The sequence below is a fragment of the Heterocephalus glaber genome, unplaced genomic scaffold, assembly GCF_053883595.1.
Source record: "Heterocephalus glaber isolate CG9 unplaced genomic scaffold, H.glaber_assembly_v1.0 deba00001761, whole genome shotgun sequence".
Taxonomy (NCBI): Eukaryota; Metazoa; Chordata; class Mammalia; order Rodentia; family Bathyergidae; genus Heterocephalus; species Heterocephalus glaber.
Window position 1 is genome coordinate 3,487,822 of NW_028258458.1, and position 19,094 is coordinate 3,506,915.

Below are 19,094 nucleotides of genomic sequence, written 5' to 3' on the forward strand. Positions count from 1 at the left end.
TGGTACCTTCTCCCGCGCTCTCTCTTTCGTTTTGTTTTATTTGCAGTGCTGGGATGGGACCCAGGGCCTCGAGCACGCTCCCCAATGAGCTGCAGCCCCAGCTGTTTTTATTTTGAGACAAGGTTTCCCTAGGTAGCCCAGGCCAGCCTTGAATGTGTGATCTCCCGCCTCAGCCACCCCTGTAGCTGGGATGACACAGAGCTCACGTCTAACGTTTACAGCAAGTCGGTAACTGTTGGCAGCAAGGAGTTTCGGAACGGTTCACGGAAGGTTCTGAGTGTCCCCGACACCGAGGAAGCAGAAGCCAATGTCCAAGGTGCCGGGAGTGCCAAGTGTCCTGATTCCCACAGACGTAACTGAAATCCCCGCTATCCCGCAGAATGAGTGCGATCACTAAAACAAAAGTCTATTTAGACAGAGAGTTCCTGTGCAGATTTGGAATGACTCACTCAGTACCCGGACACCCGGTGGGAAGGAGCCCGCCCGGCAGGAGAGGCACCGTGAGCCCCAATGGCGGCACAGCAGAGCCTGGGGGGCTCGCTCAGTCCCGTGGTCCCCGGCAGCGGAACGGAGGGGCCTGGAAGTAGCCGCGGGGCCAGCGGGAGGGCATCTCCCCAGGGCACTCCAGGCGGAGGCACAGCAGCCAGACGAGCCACCCTGGCCAGGGCCCTGTGCCCTCCCGCTGCCCACAGATGCCTGGCCCAGGGCCCTGAGTTCAAGGGCCAGGCCTGCTCCCAGCACAGCTCACTGGCACCACCCCAGTGCCACCTCCGGAACCGACACCCCTGCCACATTGCTGGGATGCCAGGCGTGGCCTGGGCCCCTCGCCACAGCACCTCAAACAGCTGTGAAGCGACTCCGATGGGACTCGGCGGCCGGCCCTGCGGGACACGTGCATCAGACACCTGGGACCCAGCTGCCGTGTCCAGGAGCGCTCCTGCAGGCTGCCGAGGGCGCCAGGGCAGGCGGCAGGAGGCCCCGCCCCGCTCCGGCCCTCGGGTCTCGGGGCAGCGGTGGGGAGGGCGCCTGCCCTGCAGCCCTCAGGTCCACAGGGATGGACGGAGAGGGCGAGGCGCAGCTGGTGCCACTGTTGCCAGGCCTCGCCTACGGGGCAGCATGGCACCCCCTGCCCCACAGCCCCTCCCCAGCGGCACCTGCACCCGTCCTGCTTGTCCCAGTGCCAGGGGGCTTCGGCTGTGGGCAGCTCCCCCCGCTCCCCGTCCTCGTCCACCCCCCACCCCCTCAGCCTCCTGAGTCCGGGCCTGGGCCTTGCTGTACTCCTGGTCAGGAGGTGCTGACCCGCCTGTGCCCCTGCCAGGCCAGGTTTGTGCTTGAGATGTTCCTGCCTCAGTCTCCTGGCGTATCTGGGCCCAGACTTGCATGTGCCGCCCGGCTCTTCCCCTGGGCTCCTCAGGTTATGACAGCAGGCAGAGAGCGGAGCTCTACTGAGAAACCGCCGCAGGACGGGCTCGCAAGGTGCTAAGGACCCAGGCCCGTGCGGGGGGGCCCCGAGGCCCAATGGGCACGTCTGCTGGCAGCGGGGCGGCCAACATGTTCAGGCCACCTGGCTGGGGCTTTGGTCCGGGGTGACAGGGCCACGGAGTGGCCTCCCAGGACCCACGCAGGCCACGGGCAGGTGTGCACCCAGGGATGGAGGGCGAGGCCCGCAGCCTGGCTTGCGCCCCACAGTGAGGCAGTTTCCTCTTCTTCGTGGGGCTCCACCCCGCGCTCATCCCCAGCCCTCTGCGACCCAACCCGTTTAGAGACAGGCTCTGATGAGCTGCCGCCTGGGCTTGGGCCCGGGTCCCCGTGAGGCTCACGGAGCTCAGGGTGCCTCCGGGGGTGGGCGGAGGCAGGACCTCTGCGCCTGCTCTGCCCGGCAAAAACCGTTGTTCACAGATCACGACCGCGCTCAAACGAAACCAGGGCACAGCAACTGCTGCCTCTCGTTTTCGGAGGGAAAACGGTTCTCCCTCAGCGTGCGCTCCGGCACCACGGACCCAACTGCTGGGGCAGCCACCGGGCGCTGCAACAGTGTCAGCTGGGGACCCGGGCCAGGCCGGGCCATCGCATGGCCACTGCCCTGGGCCCACACTTCCCAGTTTGTGCGGCAAGTTAATTTTAGCAGCCCACTTCTCAAGCGCTCAGGATCTAGTTCCTGCTTTTACGTAACCACTTCTGCTCACTCCTAATCATTTTTCCGATTGTTCTGAGGCAGGGCTTATCTCACACGTGACACAGTCACTCAGAGCTGCCCGGGGCCCTGAGTCGCAAGACCATGGTGCTTTTCGCAACTCCGGGGACCAGGAGTGAGGAGGGAATCATTCCCAAACCTCGGCCGACACAGTGGTGTGCGCCTGTGATCCCAGCACTCGCAAGGCTGAGGCAGGAGGGTTCTGCTCACTACATACTAAGACCCTGTCTCAAAAACCAAGCCAAACAAAAGCAAAGACCTCGCCAGGGTAACCCCCAGGGCAGGTCACCCTCCGCATGTAGTTTGGCACCCTAATCCCTAATATCTGCAGGGGAACCAAATGACCCCGCACAGCAGGCGAAGAAAGGGAATGGAGCCCTGGCCGCCCCTGCTGACAGCAGCCCCACCCTGGTCTCTCACCGATGGAGAGAGGGATGCAAGGTTCAAGAAAAGGCAAAATAGAACTTGTGTTCAAACCACAGCAGTTTCAACAGTTACCCAAGCGGTGTACCGAAACCACACACGGCACTGACTTCGGCAAAAACAATGAGAGCCAGTGGCCCACCCGGTGCAGGCTGCCAAAGCACTGGCCGCTGGCTGGCTCCACCCTGCGCGAGCTTCCCGGCCACAGGCCGCACGGGCGTGGGAGGGTGGCAGGCAGGGCTTTTCAGGAAACCTCCTGAGGGTCCCTGGCTACCCCATCCCAGGAGAGCAGGTCGTAGGCATGAGGGTGGAGCACGAGGCTCGAGTCTCCGCGGCTGAACCAAGCGGGAGGAGGCGGTGGGACCCGGGCTACCCAGCCCTGACTTGTGAAAATGTCACGGCTGCCGTGCGGGAAGCACAGCGGGACACAGCCAACCTGACTTGGGGCTCCCGGGGGCGCACAGGGGGCAGGGCTTGCACAGCAGGGAGGGAGCGCCACGCCAGTGAGGATGGGGCGCAGGGTCACCGCGGGACTGCTGTGCTGCGGGCATGACGTCCAGGAAGAGGACACGCAGTGTGCACGGGCTCTTACAGGAGAGACCCGGCAGGAACAGAGAGCAAAATAAAAGACAACGGGAAGCAGGGAGGTGACAGGTCCTTCTACAAGGGGAGGCGTTCGCAGATGGAAGGACAGGACAAGAAAGGAGCGAAGACACGGTGTCCTGCACCACTCCATGTGCCGGCCACAGGAGAGGCGAAGGGAAGGACACCAGGCTGAGGTTGGACAGCACGTGCCCAGCCACAGTGCTGCCACCTGCCCGGCGCAGGACGCCCTCAGCACTGTCCCCGTCCTAGGTGACAGTGGCCTTGCCCGCCACACGTCACGGCCCAGGATGGCGGCGGCTGGACGGCCTGGTGTGTGGGCTTGACCCCAGGCCCTGTCAGGGCTCTGTCCCCTCCCCACTCGGGGAGCGCCTGGCGGAGAGGAGCGGGGAGAGCAGCACCCCCAGGCCGCCGGGGCGACACCCAGGCCCTGCAGACGCGGGAGCACGAGCATGCGACCCTGCAGATCAAAGCCGTGCCAGGCAGCACAGCCCGGAGATAAAAATCTGAGGTCCCCGCGATCGAGGCGTTGAGATTTTCCACTAAAAATATTTACTGAATTTGAAGAAAACCTGCTTAATGCTTTGAAGGGAACAGGATGAGGTTTGGGTCTGAACTGTGGTGCTGAGCAGACACTTGCGAGGTCCTCCACCAGAGGCTCTGCCCCGGCCCCCAGGAGGCTGAGGCGGGCGGGGGTCACAGGCACAGCCGTGGGCAGGGAGAGAGAGGGAGAGGTGGCCACACTCCGGGTCCACAGGGGCAAATCTGACTTGAAGTGAGGCAGACAGTTTTGCCGGGTGTGGTGGTGCACATCTGTTATCCCAGCACTCTGGGAGGCTGAGGCAGGAGGCTCCAACTCAGAGCCCAGCCTGGGCAACTTAGCAAGCGACCGAGACCCTGCTTCAAAATTTAAAAAATTTTTGTCTAGAACTTATCCCTAAAAGGCTCCCGTGACATTTACAGGAAACCTACAAAAATGGGGTTGCACGGGCCCTGGGCCAGAGAGGGCGGTGGGCCTTGCTGGCAGGCTTGTAGCTGCACCAAAGCTGCCTGTCCTCGCAGCAGACCCGGGCCAGGCGGTGGGTCCCGGGCACGCGCCGAAGGCACCTCTGACGCCCACCCGCCGGGGGAGGGGCCGGGAGATGCTATCTGCACACGAGGCAGCCTGGCGGGGAGCCCCGTCTGGAGCCCAACTCTGCTCTTGCCCACAGAGCCGGCACTGCCAGGTGCCACCTGTGCACAGGCAGGGAGGCCCGGCACCCACGTGGGACAGGATGGCCGGGGCAGCCCGGGGACCCCAGGCGCTTGGGGAGGCCCGTGGGGAGCCAGGCCGAGCCCCCAGTCCTGCACCCGCACTGTGCTCCCTGCGCGAGGAGGAGGAGCAGGAGCCACACACATGGCAGGACAGGACGGACAGGAAGCCGGACACTGACCGGATGCCCGGGTCGCCGGGCACCCGAAGCTCCTGGCAGCCGGGGTGACAGGGACCCTCTGCCCTGGGCCCTGCACCTGGCGTCTGCACCCCTCGAGCAGCTCTTGCAGTGCGGGTGGGTAGGTGTGTGCCAGGTAAGCAAATGTGGCTCTTTTCAAACTCCTCCCTGGTGCACAACACACCGGGGCCACGTAGCCAACGAGCCGCCCTGGGGCAGGGGGCCTGGTGTCCGCCTCTCCACCGTCCCTGCAGTGGGACCCCAGGCCAGGGTCCAGGCAGACCCTCAGGTTGCCGTGACAGTGCTGGGGGAGGTGGCACCAGCTGGGACGGTCAGCCCCTCACTGGCCCTGCATCTAGAGCCTCCAGGCCGGGGACAGGGCCACAGGTCGGCTCTAGAGTCTGCCATGCACCAGCCGCACTATCTCTCTCAGATCATCGTGGGAACGGAATTAAAGTAGTTAAGTTCAGGGCTGAGGTGCTAACCGCATGGCTCAAATGGAGATGCCATTTTAAAAGTGGATCTTATGCAACGAACGGGAGGTTTCGGGGCCTAACGGGCAGACAACAGCGGGCGTCCCAGTGCCCTGGGGTCGACCTTGGCCTGGGCCTGAGGGGAGGAGGGGACGTGTCCTTCGGGCGGTCTGGCCTCCTCCATGACCCTGTCCTGCGTGCCCTGCCCTGGCCGACACGGTCGAGGTGACCGCAGCAGGGACACTGCGGGCACGGGGGCCTGTCCCCACAGCAGGGTGACTGCTCTCCCGCTCTGAGTGAGCAGGGGCCACACGGGGCAGGCACGGGAGAGGCTGCCGGTGACAGCTGTGACAGCTGCACTGCGGGGAGCACCGTGGAAAAGGGGCTCGGCTGTGAGAGGTTAAAGGTTACAGGCTGGTGAGCCGGTGTCACCCACCGGGCTGCAGGAACCGCAGGCCGGCTGCTGGCAGGAAGTGGCAGGGTGGAGCCGTCGCAGGATCCCACTATCGCAGGGCTCTGAGCCCAATCACTGACACCCACACAGCCATTTCCTGCACTTAAAAAAATCTGTTTCTCTCTTTGCAAATCAACAACTTTTACCTAGAAACTCTCGGTGAGCTGAGTGATCTCGAGCTCCAGTCCGTTGCAGAAGATACACCATTGTTTACCTGGGGGAGGTGCGCACAGCCCGCCCAACCCAACTGCCAGGTTTCGGGGCTGCCGGCTGCTTTGCATCTGCCTGGAAGGAGCCGGCTCTGGGGCCCCACAGACACCTGCTGTGCCCTCGGCACCGGTGGACCTTTCTAGAAAAGCCCTCCGGGCCAGCGGCTCAGCACTCGCACACACGGGACGCCGGGTCCTCTGGGCTCCTGGTGTGGGTGTGGGTGGGGTGTGCTGTCGGGGCTGGAGGTCCCCACGCCTGCGGGACAGCACTTGCCCGCCCCCCCCCGGGATGATAGCAGGTGTGGTCTGTCCTTACGTAACTCGGCGTCCCGCAGCACGTGCAGAGTGGCCGCAGTGACTCAGACCAAACTCGCATGGGCCCTGTACCAGCGACAGCCGTGGGGACCCCAAAGCGAGTGACATCCTGTGCCCCTTTTAGAGATGTGTTGCACGGCAATCGCACGGGGAGCGTGCAGTGCTGCTGACCCTCCGGGGCTCCCCGGCGAAAGGTTCCCCGCAGTGCAGCGGCCTGCACACACACACAAAGCGCTCTGCCTACTCCCACCTGCCACCTGAGCTGGCCTCACCACCGGAGTGGGAAACTGAGGCCTGAAGGGGGCAGCAGCGGGACAAGAATCTACACAGAGGCCCCAACTCCAACATCCAAAAAGTGGCTAGTGCAAGCATCCCCTGTGCCCCCGTGGGGCTGGGCCCTACAGAGACCCAGCAAGCTCCAGAGATGCAGGCCCTGGGCGGACAGGCCAGCCGGGATGGGGTGACAGCCTGTCCTCGCACCGTGCTTTCCCGGGTCAGCCGCTCCCTGCCAGCTACCATTTCTCACCACGGCCTCCCACAGCCTCCTGCTCGGCCCTGTACCCACCAACGCTTCCTGCTTAGCCTGGTGCCCCACGGCAACTGCAGGGCCAAGTGTGACCAGGCGAGGTGGCCATCACCACGCTCCGGCTCGTGGTCTGCCAGAGTGGGAAAGGGCCAGGTCAGTGAGGGGCACAGAAGCATAATCCCTCAAACACGTCCCTCTGATCCTAGAACCCGGGGGGATCATGAGTTCAAGGCCAGCCTGGGCAACGGAGCGAGACCCTGTCTCAAAAGATAAGTAAGTAAGTAAATAAATAAAGTTTAAAAAGCAAAAAGCCCCCAAACACATGAGACGTGCCATGGGTGCTTTATAGTAGCAACTGAGGCACAGGAGCGGGGCCCTGAGCTCCCTGGTAAGTGCTCGGGGTGCTCCGGGGCCCGGGGAGCCCAGCTACACCTGCGCCTGGTGTGAGCAGCTCACAGCCTGCGGGGACAGGAAGCGGGGTGGGCGCAGGGACCAGCACGGAGCCCTGAAGTCACACGCCTCCCACCTGTACAGCCGGGGGTAAGGAGCAGGGAGCTCGGCCAGGACTGTACCTACCGCCCAGCAGTGTGTACAGCACGGGGCTGTCGCGCCCAGCCACCGCCTCTGTGAGAGAAGCAGAGGACACTGAGTCCGCCCGTCAGGACAAAACGTGCCTGCAGCTCTCCGTTACCCGCGGGGCCACACCAAGGCTGGCTCCCGTCCTCCTCCGAGAAAGGCCCGGCCACCTCACGTCCCCGGTGGGGAGGGAGAGGGGCACAGAGGTGGCCCTGCAGCACAAGGCCTCAGCACAGGCGCCGGCTGTCTGGAGACGCAGGAGGGGGACATGGGGAGGGGAGGTCAGCAGCAGCCCCAGCGCCCGGCCCGGGAAGGAGGCAGGGAGGTGGCATTTTCCATGAACCCCAGCAGGGTGGCCTGTGCCTGCTGGCTATCGAGGGGCAGTTCCTCCTCAATGCCCAAGAAACAGTACTGTTCTGCATGTGTGTGCACACATGACCACGTGTTACACATGTGTGAGCCCAGTGGCCCTGCACGTGGCCAGGCGTGTGCCACTGCACAATGCAGCGTGTGCACTCGTGACATGAGGTCCCTGCCAGTGAGCACTTGGGCATGCCGTCTGAGGTCACGCACACGCGAGAGCTGTGAGAATGTGCACGTGTGTGCACACACTGGCCGCACGAGTGGATGTGCGTGTGAGGCACATGAGCACCTGACGATATTCCTTCCGCAGAGCCCCGCTCCCCGAGGGAAGGCGTCCCTCCCGCGCCCACTCTGCAGTGCTCACCGGGCTCGCCAGCCCTCCCACCACCCACCCTGCAGTGGGTCCTGTGCCCGGGGAGCAGCCTAGCCTGCCAGGTGACAGGGACAGGCAGTCTGGCCACATAGCCCAAAGCCACAGGGCCTGCAGGCTGGGCACAGGGACATCGCTGGGCCACTCAGGGCTGTGACCAAGTGGCCACCGAAGGCAACTCAGGGGCTCACGCAGGACAAGCTGGGACTGGACGCAGCAGTGGCTCACTGCAGCTGACAGGAGGGCTCTGTCCTGGGCCGGCCTGGGGGCATGGTACAGGACCTCGCAGGTGACGTGGTGCCTGGGGAGTGGCCCGGAAGGCCAGGCCAGGGCACTGGTGTGACAGGTGCAGAGGGGATACCATGGTCAGGGCCTGCAGTCCACGCCGGCTGCCCAAGCCAGCATGGCAGCACCCCAGGGGCGGAGCTGGGGGCCCGGAGGATCCCACATGTGGGTCACCTCTCTGGAATCCACCCTGGGGGCACTCGAGGGCACAGGCCAGCCTGCCACCCCATGCACCCCACTACTCCTCTGGGCTCTCAGCCTGCTAGGGGCAGGTGGCACTCAGAGCGAGCCTGCAGGAGCCAGGTACAACAGAAAAGAAGGAGGCCGCACAGCCAGGGCACTGAAACGCCCGGGCAGGATGCAGGACTGACCACACGCAGCCTTCCGGGCTGCCCAGGATGGGTTGGAGGGGCGGCCGCACGAGGGGCACGTACTGACCGCTGGGCGGCTTGGGCCGCGGAGGCGCGGGTTTCTTCGGCGGCAGAGTGGGAGTGTCTGGTTTACTCTTAAAGGGGTCCTCCGAGGGTCCTGCCCCTGCCAGGGAGGAGGCGAAGGGGCCAGAAGGCAGGGGCTGCAAGAGAGGACACGAGGGAGGGAAAGGTCACTGCAGTGCAGGCCACCACCAGGCCCGGCTCTGCCCCACCTCGCTCTGCCCCAGTGCCAGCCTGCAGCGTGAGGACAGCTGGGGCTGGGCCGACAGCACCAGGCCCTCTCCGTGTCCCTGGGCTCGCATGGGGCCTGGGTTGTGGTCCCTCCACAACCCCCTCCACCTGGGCCTCACCCCTCAGCTCCCTAGGTGCCCAGGCAGGAGATGCCCGCTCTGTGCTGCTTCCCTCCGTCCTGCTTTACACACAGGGAAACTGAGGCACAGACAGGCTAGCCTGGATCTCTACCCTTCTCCAGGCAGAGAGACAACACCGCAGGCAGCAGAGGGCCGTCCCTCGGTTGGCAGGGTCTGCAGCTGGACCACCCGGCTGGCAAAGTGGCTCTCATCCACTGCCAGGTGGCCTCAGCCTGCCTGGAGCCGGGCTAGCGCCCACATGGCTGGGATAGAGCTCTGCCACCTGCTGCCCAAGCAGTGCCTCAGTCTCCACCCATCTTCATTTTCTGCACCGCCAGGGATGGAACCCAGGGCCTTGCACAGGCTGGGCAGGCACTGGCCCCTGCGCCGCAGCCTCAGCCCTTATTTTGAGATGCGGTTGCTAACTTCCCCGGGCTGGCCTTGAACTCATGGCCCCTGCCTCAGCCTCCTGAGCGGCTGAGATCGCTCCATCTTTCAACAGTGAGAGGTGGCAGCCCTCTCTGCAGGCTGTGACAGAGAAGCAGGCGATGGGCCAAGAGCACTGCGGGACTCGGCAGTCAAGCCCTTGCTGTGCTTTCACTTTCCACAGCGGTGGACACCAAGGTCCAAAACACTGCATGGAAAATTCCAGAGATAAACGGCCCCTGGGGGTTAAGTAGCTCGCTGCACTCCATTGTTACAGTTCTTCTGCTCCTGGTCCTCGTGGGCCATCGCTTCCTGTGCCCAACTTATAAATTACATGGGAGCAGAGCAGCGTCTAGGAGGCCGCAGGGCTTCGGGAAAGGCCGGGTATGTGGCGCGACTGAGTTCTCTCCGACCCCCACGGGAGGCTGCGGACACCCTGTGCACACCCTGCCAAGGGGACCAGCTGTGGCCAGCCAGGTGCCCGTGCAGGGGGAGTGGGGAGGGCAGGGCTCCGGGGAGGGCTGAGAGCCAGCACCCATCGGCAGCCCAGCCCCAGCCCCTCTACCCTCAGGGTCACGAGGCAGGGCCCGGGCAACAGGAGCCACAAAGGCCACGCCTGGTGACACCTGGTAACAGCGCTGCCCGACCCAGGCTGGCTGGCACCCCGTGGCAGCCCTCCCACAGCTCCCAGCTGCAGCCCAGCGGCTCCTCCCAAACTGGGCGGCTCCACATGGGCTTCCCAGAAGAGAAGCCCCCTTCAGGACGGACCCCTTCCCTCAGGGCGCTCGGAGGAGAGCTATTTTTAGGGAGGCTCCCTGGCCCGAGTGAGGTGTCTGGGAGAAGGACACAGGACTACTCTGCAGCCAGGCAGCCCTGGGGAGAGGGTGGGTGTGGTCCCTGCTGGGGAGGGAGAGCGAAAACAGCAGAGCAGTCACTAAATAGTATTAAGGGCTTTTTTGGGTGTGGGTGGGGAGAAGAGAGTGAAACATGTAAGTTCAGAGTCTTATTTTTGTTCTCGATGCGCTCCGAAAACATGTTTTGGGGATGTGTTTTTAAAGCAAGCAGTGCGGTCGAGGTCAGGGTTATCTAGCAACCTCGCGCGGGGGGGGGGGGGGGGCGCCCTGGGCGGGGAGGGGCGCGTGCAGGCCGCCAGCCCTACCCCAGCCTGGGATGAGCCCCGCCCCGTGCCCTCTCGGGTGGGGGCTCCGGGCCGCCCTAGCAGAAGAAAGCGCAGAAGGCAAACACCCGTGGGGCGCACTTTCATTTCCTCCGTTTATTTATACCCCGTGTTGTTCTTGAAAGTCAGCGCGGCAGCAGTGTCCTGGCCAGGGCCGAGGGACGCCAGCCGCCCCAGCTCTGCGCCGGCTGAGCCCGGGGCAACAAGCAGGCGGGCAGCTCTGTTACCAGCGAGCCCCGTGGGGACAACAGGCAGAGAGCAGCCAGCAGGCAGGAGGCCTGGGGCAGGGGAGGCTTCTGCAGGAGGCGGGCAGGGCGGGTCTCCGCCCCCACCGGGCCGCCTCAGCCCGCTTGGACCTCCAGAGTCCAGTCCTCCTGTGGCACCCCCAGGAGGCTCTTGTCCCTGTCCCAGCTTGGCCCCACCGGCTCCCAGGGTGGAGCAGCAAGGGGACCCTTCCTCAGCTGGTGCCATGCTGTGGCTGAGGACATCAGAGCCGGGCACAGCCGGGCAGGCTACTCAGCCGCACTGCGGGTGGGCCGTGGGAGAACGAGAGCTCACTCGCTTCTCCGAAAGCCGGGTGCCAACCACAGCCGAGGCCCCGGGGCAGGGTGGGAAGGGGGGACCAAGCCACAGCCACCAGTCACCCCATCCCCAGGCCTACACCTGAGGGTCCGGCTACCTCCCTGGAGAGCAGAACCGGCCGACGTCTCCGGCCCAGCCGGTGACCGTGCCCACGCCCGCAGTGAGATGCAGCTGGCGGCAGGGCTGGAGGATCGGGTCGGCGTGCAGGTCCCGAGCGCGAACGAGCCTCATGGGCGGGGCCTGCGCGCCTGCGCTCCCTGCGGACGTGGGGGACACACGTCCCCCCACAGCATGGGCCCAGCGGGCCGGCCAGCTCCTGCCGAGCCTCTTGGCCACGTGGCCCGGGAGGGGTTGGAACCCTGCCTCCCCGTGTGTGCCGGGGGGAGGGGGATGGCAGGGGCGGGGCCTAGGCCTGGGCCCACCTCCTGGCTGGGGCCGGGGGTGCTGCGCTGTCACCACCACCCAGGACCAAGCACACCACGGCTCCCTTCCACCGACTCCACTCCCACAGGCGGGCACAGGCCGTCGCCACCGGCCCACAGCACAGGCCAAGCGGGCTCCAGAGCCGTACCTTGGACATCTGGCTGAAGTCAGCGAAGCCCTCGGCACTGCTGAAGGCCCAGCTCCCGAAGGGGTCCAGGGTTCCGAAGGGGTCTGCAGGGCACAGCAGTAGGCTCAGCGCAGTGGCACGAGCGTGCTGTCCCAGCCTCCCTGCCGCTGCGCCTGGGGCTCCTTGCTGGCTGCCTGTGCTGTGGGAAGGCCGCTCTGGGAAGGCCCTTGGCCCACGGCACAGCCCGCCCACCTCGTCATGCCTCGGCCGGGAGCCAGCACAGGGGGAGGAGCCAGCTGGGGGCCCCCACACAGCAGACAGGGGCTGGCTGGGTTGCCCAGGCCGCCCTCACTCCTGCCTCGGCCTCCCGAGTAGCAGGGCTCAGGCCTCAGGGAGAGCTCACGCTGTACTTTCTCCTCGATTTGCCCGCAGCGGCCCCTGCCTGCCTGACACGGAGTGCTCCCGACCGAGGCACACAGGGCGCTGTGCCCAGTGCAGCCCCAAGCAGGGGTATGCCCAGGAGTGTGTGTGCGGGCTCATGCCGGGAGCCGAGGTGCCCCCTGACTGGGAACCTGCAGCACAAACCAGGGCCTGAGGTCACTGCAGACTCTAGGGAAAAACCCAAAGACCCAAAGCAAAGGTCTGCAAGAAGGAAGGAATGGGCGAGCAGCGACTAACAACGGCGGGTGCAGGCCCACGCCTGCCACCCCAGCACAGGAGGCTGAGGCAGGAGGATGCAAGTTTGAGCCTAGCCTGGGTAACTTAGCAACTTAGTGAGACCCTATCTCAAAATAAAAAGTAAACAGGGCTGGGGATGCCACTTGGCGTGAAGACCCTGGGTTCCACCCCCAGGACAGCCAACAGTGACAGCTGCCAACAGCTGTGGTACTATCCCTGGGCCCTGCCACTGCCTAAGGGGAACTGGCTCTGGCCACAGCTTTGGTGAGGGCTCCCGGGGGTGCGCTGGTGCTCACGAAGGAACGAAGCGGGGAGGTGGGAACAGGTGCAGGCCTCACCTGATCCTCTCGAGGAGACGCTGGAGGAGAAGGGGTCGCTGGACTCGAAGGGGTCGAGCTAGGGAGGGGAGAGGAGGAGGGAGTGGTCAGGCCAGGCTGGGGCAGGCACGGCCACCTGAGGACCTGGACCCAGACAGCAGAGCCGCCACCATGGCCGGGGCGCCTGGGAAGGGGACAGGGGACAGGGGACAGGGGACAGAGGCGGCGGCCGAGGCTGTCCCTGGGGGAGGACTGCACTGGGCCCTGGGACTGGAGCCTGCAAGGCTAGGGCGCATGGGAGTCATCCCAGGCCGGCCCAGACCTGAGCAGCCCTGCAGGGCCAGGCTCCTGGCGTCAGGCCAGGCAGGAGGCCAGGAGTGAGAAACACCACAGCCCACAGCCGCCCTGCACCTGCCGTGGAGCCGGGGCAGGGAGACTCCATAAAGTGGAGGACACCTCTGAGGCAGCCTGGCCCTGGGCGTGGCCTCCAGTGCCACATTCCAGGGAGATTCCAAGTGGCTGAGGACCCCGTCTGTGTGGCCGTGCAGGTGTGCTCTGAGTCAGGGTCTCGCTGTGTGGGCCAGGCTGGTCTACAACTCCTGGGCTCAAGCGACCCTCCTGCCTCAGCCTCCTGAGGAGCTGGGGCTGCAAATGTGTGCCACTGTGCCCAACTGTGTGCCGTCCGTTTGCCTTCTCGGAGATGAAAGGGCAGTGGGGACAGTGGACAGAGCAGAGCTGAGGGACACAGAGGGACGGAGGGGACTTGGTCGAGCCCTCCTGGGTCAGTGTGATGCCAGCTCCCAGCATGAACCTCTGCGCCAGCCGGCCAAGTGGCTGCCTGACAGTACAAGGGCGAGCATGGGTCCCGGACACCAGGTCTGGAGAGCCTGGGCCAGTGTCACTGTCACCACAGCCCCTCACCCCATCACCCCATAGAGGACCAAGATGGAAAGATGGAGCTGGGACTCGCTGCACATGGAGGCTGCAGTGGGGAGGGCTGCCATCACAACCAGTCTCCCCTGCCACTCACCTTTGAAGGGAGGGATGAGGTCTTGGTGAAGGGGTCGGAGGTAAACGGGTCACTCTTTGTCTGCTTTTTGAAGAAGTCGTCAGGGGCAGAGCCACGGAATGGGTCGCTTTCTTTGAAAGGGTCCCCTCCGAAGGGATCTGGAAGGCATTCGGGACACTGAAGGAAAGCGCCCGTGAGCGGCGAGTCCCGAGGCCAAGGCAGAAAGCGCACCAGAGGGGACACTGTTCACTGTTCGCGTGAGGACAAGGGAGGCAGGACCACATCACGGGTGCTGAGGGGCACAGGGGCCTTGAGCGCGACGTGGAAGTCTGGCCTCCCATCTGTCAAACCCTCCCCGTGTCCAGGGGGCCGGGGCTGGGACCCCACCTCTTGCTGCGCAGCCCCTGTGAAGTAGCACCTGCCCCCCGGAGGACGCTGACAGACGCCTGGGCATGGCAGGAAGCGGGTCTGCGCAGAGGGCAGAGGGGGGCTGGGCGGGGACCGGGGCGCCGCCCTGAAGCCTGGCATCCTGCTGGGAGCCCAGGCGCCTCCTCAGGCTGAGAGAACCCTGGTAAGCAGGGGGGTGCCCTGCAGGGCACAGCAGTCCCCAGCAGGGCGGCGCGAGCCCCAGTGAGAGCAGAGGAGGCCACGCTGCTGGAGACAGGCAGCAAGCCCAGGGCACGGCCACCACCGAGGGAAGGGGGCCTGGAGCTGCTGCGCTCCCTGCCCCGCGGCCCAGGCAGCACAGGAAGGGACAGGCGCGCTACCTGGGGCTGCTGCCGGCTGCTCTGCGAAGGGGTCGCTCTGGAACGGGTCACCTGCGCGGCAGAGGACAGGCTGCTTGGCGCGGGCGCGGCCGGGCGCCTCCCTCTGCTCGTCCTTGTCCCCGCCCGCACCAAGTGGCCCGTGCCACTCGGGGAGCCCGGCTAGGACGCTGGGGGTGACAGGGAAGGCGTGGTGGGGCCGCGTGGGAGCAGCCACCCTCTCTCCCCGCCAAGCGTCCTTTAGCCTCGTGGGGAAGGACCCGAGGCCCTGGCGGGTCTGTCCTGGCATCCCAGTGCCCTCCCCGCCCGGGCTGACGCCCGACACCCCTGGTGGCCTCCTCCCAGCCCAGCTGCTCCCCTGGAGCCTGTGTGGCCCTGGCACTGCAAGGAGCCAGCAGCGTGCTCCCACAGCCTCCCTTCGCTGTCACTGATGGGCTTGGGACGCTCAGCGGGGACGCTCGGGAGGAAGCCCTTCCGTGCACCCCACCTCGTGGAGACCCAGGGACTCGGGCTCCAGGCCGCTACCTTTGAAGGGGTCAGCGCCTTTGAAGGGGTCGGACTTGAAAGGGTCCTCAGCCTGGAAGGGGTCCGGGTGCAGGTCCTGGGTGTTGTTGCTAAATAACAAGGCTTTATTTTTGAAAGGGTCGTCCTAGAGCATCGTGGAGAAACAGGACAGACTGTTATTTCTGAATGGAAGCAAAGCACAGACTTCTAGCCTAACGAGCACCTCCACCTGAAGCAGCGCGACCCCGAGCTGTGACTGCACGGGGACAGGACGGGGGGACAGGACGGGGACGGCGGGCAGGTGGGCGGGCTGCAGTCTGTGCCTGTTTTCTGCAGCTCCACCACGGTTTGGTTCGCTTCAGACTGGAGCCCCACCGAGGGAGCCTGCAGGGACTCGAACTCAAGAGGGCCTGGGGATGTCTGCAGACAGCGCCGGGTGCAGGATGCCGAGGGGGTGGAGGTCCGGTCTGCGACAGGGGAGGCTCGGCTGGGGGCGGTGGCGCTGGCTATGCAAAGGTGGCTGATTAGTGCCCCAGAGCTTAGTGCTCAAAGTGGGGAAGGCCATGTGTTCAAGTGTTAGGCCTATCCTACCAACATTAAGGTTTTAAAACTTGGGGGCTTTTAGAGCTGGGCCCAGTAGTGCCTGCCTGTAGTCCCTGCTCTCATGAGGCTGAGGCAGGAGGATCGCTTGAGCTCACGAGTTGACCGCCTTGGACACACAATGAGACCTCGTCGGGGCGGGGGGGAAAGGAGGGAGGGAGAGAAAGGGAAAGAAGAGAGAGGTACCCAGGCAGGTAAACGCAAGTCAGAGGCAGAAAGTGACAATGATGAAACTGTCACAAAGGCATCCCCAACAACCATGGCACTGGCCTCACCCTAGAGGTGCAACTTCCTCCCTGTCCTGGCCTCAGCAAACGTGCACCTACGTGGGCGTTTAAGACAGTCCCTAGAGCCCAGCATGAAGGGGCAGCCTGTGATCCCTGCACTCCAGGAGGCTGAGGCAGGAGGGTCACAAGTTCAAGCCCAGCCTGGATAAGTTAGTGAAACCTTGTCTCAGAATTTACAAAATCAGAAAAGGGCTGTGGATGTAGCTCAGTGCAAAGGCCCCAGGCTCAACCCCGTGTTAAGAGAAGAAAAATTATACGTATACATAAAAACACACTTCCCCTGCCAAGAAGCAGGCTGGCTGTTCCCACTCGGTGAGGAAACGAACACTCATGCAGTTGCAGTTACTAGAGCGTGTACAGCACTTTGCATTTTTTTTTTTAAAGTGCTTATTTCTAGAAGCAGGCAAACATATTCAAACCAGAAGAAAAAAATACTGATTTCTGAAGAGCACATTTTCGCAGCGGGATGCGGCCCAGGGGCGGGGGCAGCCCTGTCCAGCTCCATCAGTGCTGGCCGGGCTGGACAGTGGCCCGGCATCCGAGCTCCCAGAGCCAGTGATAGGAGGCCAGCCGCTGAGACTGTGCGCACATGGCTCAGGGCGGCCTGGAGGCCGGAAGAAGTCCCTTCCCACGGCTGCTTGTGCCCAGGACGGAGGAGAGATGGGTGCAGCAGGCTCCTGGAGGCCCAGAGGCCTCTTCCTCCGCTGCCTGGAGTGGTTTCCTTACCTGGGCTGGGAAACCAGGCCGCTCTCCAGAGAGCCAAGCAGATGGGGGAGTGTAGTCCGTCCAGTGGGGTGCAGTGTGGTGTCGGGCACAGAGGATGGTGCTGGGAGGCCCTAGGGCCCTGGATGGCCTCTAACAGAGCCAGGGATGAGGCGCAGGCGCATCCCAAGGATGGACAGACATGCTGCGGGCCTGGGAGAAGCCACGTGTTTCAGAGGGGCTGGTACACGGAAGACAAGGGCTAACTATGCGGCGGCAGAGCAGGGTGGGACCTTGAGCTGTAGCCCATGAGAGGCCATGGCTTCACCCCCAGCTCCGCAGAAAAGGAAAAGAAGACACAAGCAGGGTTCAGGCCTGGAAGCGCGGTTTTCACTCCATTCCTTGGACTGAGTTGAAAACGCGCTTGCCCTGTGAGATGGGCACCCTGACTCTGCCATCCCAGGGCCACGACCGTGGGGAAGTGACCGTGCCAGCTGGCACAGTAAGTGCAGACAGAGTGGTTCTGGCCCTAGAAGGGTGTCCCGGATGAGCCTATCTGGGAGTGGCGGTGTGCACGAGCACACGTTAAGATGGCCCGGCCCGCCGTGTGGCGGCAGCCAGTGGACGGACTAGGATAGGCCCTGAGAACGTGACAAGCCTCCCGCTGGACAGTGAGCGGGTGCTGCACCTCGGGGTGCATTCTCGTCACTGGGCTGGGGAGGGGACAGGACCCTGCACAGAGCTGGGCCGGGTCCCTGTGCAAAGCCCAACCCCAACAAGACAGGCGGCCCGACCGTTGTGACAAGCCCCACAGGCCTCAGCCTGCACCAGACAGTGCACTGGGTGCCGAGCAAGAGGCCAGACAGCCCAGAGGCGAGTGAAGCATGCTGTCGGGGGTGGCTCAGGGCAGCTGGACACCACTGTCCAGCTGCAGCACCACAGAGGGACAGAGAGGGCGCTCAGAATCCTACAGCTGGACCAGGCGCCATCACAGAGCCAGGGGCTACTGGCTGGCCCTGGCCCTTCTCAGGGAGCCTCGCAGCCCCACTCCGAAGAGAGGCGCAGAGCACGCAGATGCTGCCGTGAAGACACCCTGGCCAACGTGTTTATTAAGAAATGGAAACAAAGCCCAAAAGGTGCTTCAAAACTGTATTTGTTCAAGGAGATAAACACAGCTCTTCTCCCGACACAGCTGCGGGCTTCTGCGTGACTGACGGGCCTGACGGCGTCTAGGCCCAAGGCTCAGTGGCTACGGTGTAAGCTTCGTCGTTCAAAGATGAACAAGAACAATGGGAAAGGTGAAGAAAAGAGGGAGTGGGCGGAGAATCACTGCCACCTGCAAACTGTCACTTCACAGCCAACGTCTACCTAAGGACGCGGGACACAGCACAGTCGGGGCAGCGCTAGGGAAACACACCAAGGACAGGGGGCAAGCGCTGGGGAGCTCAGAGGACTGAGGTGGACGGAGAGGCTGGGAAGGAGGCCACCCGTCTCCAAGCCCACACACGCAGAGAGCAGCCCGAGGACAGTAGAGATGGGGCGCCGAGAGCACCCACAAAGGAGCCTGGGGAGGCCTGTGCTTCCCCATGCACCTGGCACGCGGAGAGCAAGCGTCCAGACAAGAAGAAGCAACCCTGTGCTCGGAGCGAGGCCGTGCCCTCCCGCAGGCCAGAGAAGGAATCCCGGAAGCAGACAGGGCCGAGCAGGGGCTCGGGCGCCCTGGGAAGAGGAGCTGCCAGCGGCCAATGACACACGCGCCTCGGCCGGGCTGCCCCTGCCGACCGCACACCCACTCCAGGTGACAATCGGAGGATGGGGCGTCCGTAAGGGCTGGTGGCCGCCCATTCAGTACAGTGCCGAGGTTGGAGGGGTCGTCACAACCCAGGGTCAACATGCCCCGGGCCACTGACGCTCATCTGCCTTTGCTGAGTGCCCTGCGGGATTGGGGGTGCGCGCAAGCACACCCCAGCCTGTGCGTGAAGAGCCCGCCCACCCACACCGTGCCCGGGGCCCTGCCCAGGGGCTGACGGCACCGTGGACACTGGAGGGGGTCGGGTCCGAGGGCCCGTGGCCCTGCTCTCATGCGGGGAGCGCCAGCGGGGACAGGGTGGCGCGCTCTCACTCGACCTTTACCATGGCTCCGAAGCCACCCCTCTCGGCCAGGGCGACACCTTCGCTGAGGGCCGCCAAGTCGGCCAGGCCCGCGCCGTCCAGCGCCTTCTCGTACTGCTCCAGGCTGCGCCGCGCGTCCAACCGGCTCTCGTGCAGCTGGGACAATTTGCTCCGCGTCTGCGCGACAGACATGGCCTCAGGCACAGGGCCTCAGCCGGGCAGGGCACTCTCCTGACTTCCTGGCTGGCTGCCAAGAGGGACCACGGTCACACCAAGGCTCCTGGAGGGAGCAGACAGCCGGGCCCGGACTCGCTCCTGCTCCAAGTGCGCCAGCAGCCTGTCCTCCTGGGTGGCCGCCCCGCCCCGCCCCGCCCTCCCTTGCTT

At 64.6% G+C, this 19,094-nt stretch overlaps 1 protein-coding gene across 14 annotated transcripts in view; it reads right to left on the reverse strand.

Moving 5' to 3' along the window:
- Positions 1 to 19,094, reverse strand: part of Eps15l1 (epidermal growth factor receptor pathway substrate 15 like 1) — a 47,959-nt gene that overhangs the window by 3,532 nt on the left and 25,333 nt on the right. For 6 of the 14 annotated variants that reach the window (XM_087201862.1, XM_021251062.2, XM_021251070.2 and 3 more), the window contains 8 exons: positions 18,732 to 18,887; positions 15,031 to 15,154; positions 14,509 to 14,559; positions 13,763 to 13,899; positions 12,754 to 12,811; positions 11,759 to 11,841; positions 8,660 to 8,792; positions 7,204 to 7,251 (listed from right to left, as the gene is read on the reverse strand). In XM_087201862.1, the coding sequence (XP_087057988.1) occupies positions 7,204 to 7,251; positions 8,660 to 8,792; positions 11,759 to 11,841; positions 12,754 to 12,811; positions 13,763 to 13,899; positions 14,509 to 14,559; positions 15,031 to 15,154; positions 18,732 to 18,887 (790 nt within the window). Of the gene's footprint in view, positions 1 to 7,203; positions 7,252 to 8,659; positions 8,793 to 10,686; positions 11,445 to 11,758; positions 11,842 to 12,753; positions 12,812 to 13,762; positions 13,900 to 14,508; positions 14,560 to 15,030; positions 15,155 to 17,733; positions 18,888 to 19,094 lie in introns of those variants that run through there. The other 8 variants (XM_087201865.1, XM_087201863.1, XM_087201864.1 and 5 more) reach the window with 4 other exon arrangements.